Source organism: Ciconia boyciana, chromosome 14 (genome assembly GCF_034638445.1).
Source record: "Ciconia boyciana chromosome 14, ASM3463844v1, whole genome shotgun sequence".
NCBI lineage: Eukaryota > Metazoa > Chordata > Aves > Ciconiiformes > Ciconiidae > Ciconia > Ciconia boyciana.
The window spans coordinates 1,273,448-1,275,470 of NC_132947.1; the positions used below are offsets into that span (position 1 = coordinate 1,273,448).

Consider the following 2,023-nt stretch of genomic DNA (forward strand, 5'->3'; position numbering starts at 1 on the left):
GACAGGCCCCCGCAGACCCAGGCCCACCACAGGAGCACACTGGGGGCAACCGGGACCAGCCTGTGGGAGACCCCCTCCCCAGCCCCACCACAGGGGCCCAGCCCCAGTACCCCACAGCACACCCACCCAGCCCGTACTGGTCCAGACAGACTCCCCCCAGTTCCACACTCCCTGGGGGCATGTCCCCAGAGCCCAGAGCCCCCCCCCAAAGCCCCGGGGGAGGTGGGTAGGAAGCAGAGACGTGCCTGGTCATCAGGGCTTGTTTAATAACAAAACTCCAGCTATTGTAGAACAATATTCTCCAGCATCATTGTAATATACAATACGGGGAATGCTCTCAGCAATCTGAGAAGGATACGTCCCGCGGCCCCTGCCCAGGCTGCGGGGGGCCCCCCCGGGGCAGCCCCGCCAGGGGAGGGGGCCCGCCGGCCCCGGGATGCAGGCGAGCCACGGCGCTCGGGGCCGGGGTCCCGGGGGTGTCCGTGGCGGGTCCGGAGCAGTCTCAGCGGCACAGGATCCGGTCGGCAGCGGGCATGCACGGAGCCTGCGGGAAAGGGGGGGCGAAGCGGCCGGTCAGTGCTGGTCGGGGGGGTCCCGGGGAGGACTGGGATGGAAGGGGGCAGGAGGAAAGAGCAGCCCCGGGGAGGGGACAGCGCGGTGCAGAGCGTGGGCGTCCGGGGAAACCCGGCCGGGCCGGTGCAGCCCGGCGGGAGAGCGGCACCGGGGGGGGTCCCCACTCACCTCGGGGGGGTCCCCAGCGGCGGCGGGGCGGGGGGGCCCGCGCTGCAGCGCCAGCTGCAGGTCCCAGATGTAGTCGATGACATGCTGCAGCAGCTCCACCTTGGAGACCCGCCGGTGCCGCGGCAGCGTCGGCACCAGCGCCCGCAGCCGCGAGTAGCAGCCCTTCATGTCGTACAGCAGCGCGGCGGCCGCCTGCTCCGCCGCCCCCGGGGACACCCCCGGGCCCGGCCCGCAGCGAGCGGCCTCCCCGGGCCGCACCGCCTTCAACGCGCCGCCGGCGCCCGCGGGCAGCGGAGAGAGGGCGGCGGCGGCGACCTTCATGGCGAGGAGCGGCGGGGCGCGACCGGCGGCGGCAGGACCCTGCGGGCGGACAGCTGAGCGCGCGCCCCGCCGCGCCAATTATAGAGCGCTGCCGACGGGGGGGCGGGGCCTCGGGGAGAGCCGCGGCCAATGGCGGCGCCGCGGAGGCGGGGACAGCCACGCCCGCCCCATTCATGCGCCCCCCCCCCCACCGAAGGGCGGCGCCTTAAAGGGGCAGTGGCGGGGAGAGGGCGGCGGGGACTTGGGCTGCGGCGCGGGGGTCCCAGGGGTGCGGGGGCTACCGGGGTGCGGAGCGCGGGCGAGCACCGCCCGCCCGGACACCTTCCCCGCCATTCACGTGGGTAATCGCCCCGCGGGCTCCCGGTGTCGGGCTCCCTGCAGCCCCCGCTCCCGCTCCTTCCCCGGGGCTCCCCGCAGCCCCGCTCGCCCCTTGCCCCCCCCCAGGCCTCCCGGTGCCCCTCCAGGCGCCCAGCCCCCCTGCACTCCCCGCGCCCCCCGCCGCCCCCCCGCCTCCCCGCCGGCTCAGACCGTTAGACGCCAGGGCCGTGACGTCACCCATTCATAAAACCCCGCGCGCTGTCAGCGCGGCGCCTCGCGGGCGGTGCCCATGGCGACGGGGGCGGGGCGGGGCGGGGGGGGGCACCTGCAGCCCGGCCCGGGCACGGGGGCACCGGGACCCCCACGGGGACGCGGGGGTACGGGCATCCTCACCGGCGGCAGCCCGTACCCCGCGCCCCCCGCCCCCGGTTCGGTCTCCCCGGCCCGGGGTCTCCCCGCTCGCACCCCCGGCCCGGGGCTGAAGCCTCCGCGGAGGCGGCGGCTGCCGGGGCGGGGGTCTCCAGGCTCGGGTGCACCGGGGGGCGGGCAGGGGCGGAAGGGGGCGCTGGGTGCAACTCGCGTGGGGCAGCGCGGGGCCGTGGGCTGCCAGCACGCTCCTGCGGCGGGCGGGGGGGCCGGGCGG

General features: G+C 76.9%; 1 protein-coding gene across 1 annotated transcript; it reads right to left on the minus strand.

Annotated features, from left to right (window-relative positions):
* Positions 1-246: 246 nt before the first annotated feature.
* On the minus strand, positions 247-1,126 carry ID1 (inhibitor of DNA binding 1). Its single transcript, XM_072879106.1, has 2 exons — positions 742-1,126; positions 247-544 (listed from the first exon to the last, which is right to left on the minus strand). Exons 1-2 carry the CDS (start codon positions 1,060-1,062, stop codon positions 503-505), a joined length of 363 nt encoding a protein of 120 aa, XP_072735207.1. The 5' UTR covers positions 1,063-1,126; the 3' UTR covers positions 247-502.
* Between the last annotated feature and the right edge of the window lie 897 nt (positions 1,127-2,023).

Excerpts from the sequence above, each read along its gene's own strand:
- ID1 (XM_072879106.1), bottom strand. The coding sequence starts at position 1,062 with ATGAAGGTCGCCGCCGCCGCCCTCTCTCCGCTGCCCGCGGGCGCCGGC. Across the intron at positions 545-741 it reads CCGCTGGGGACCCCCCCGAG|GCTCCGTGCATGCCCGCTGC; the intron begins GTGAGTGGGGAC and ends CCTTTCCCGCAG.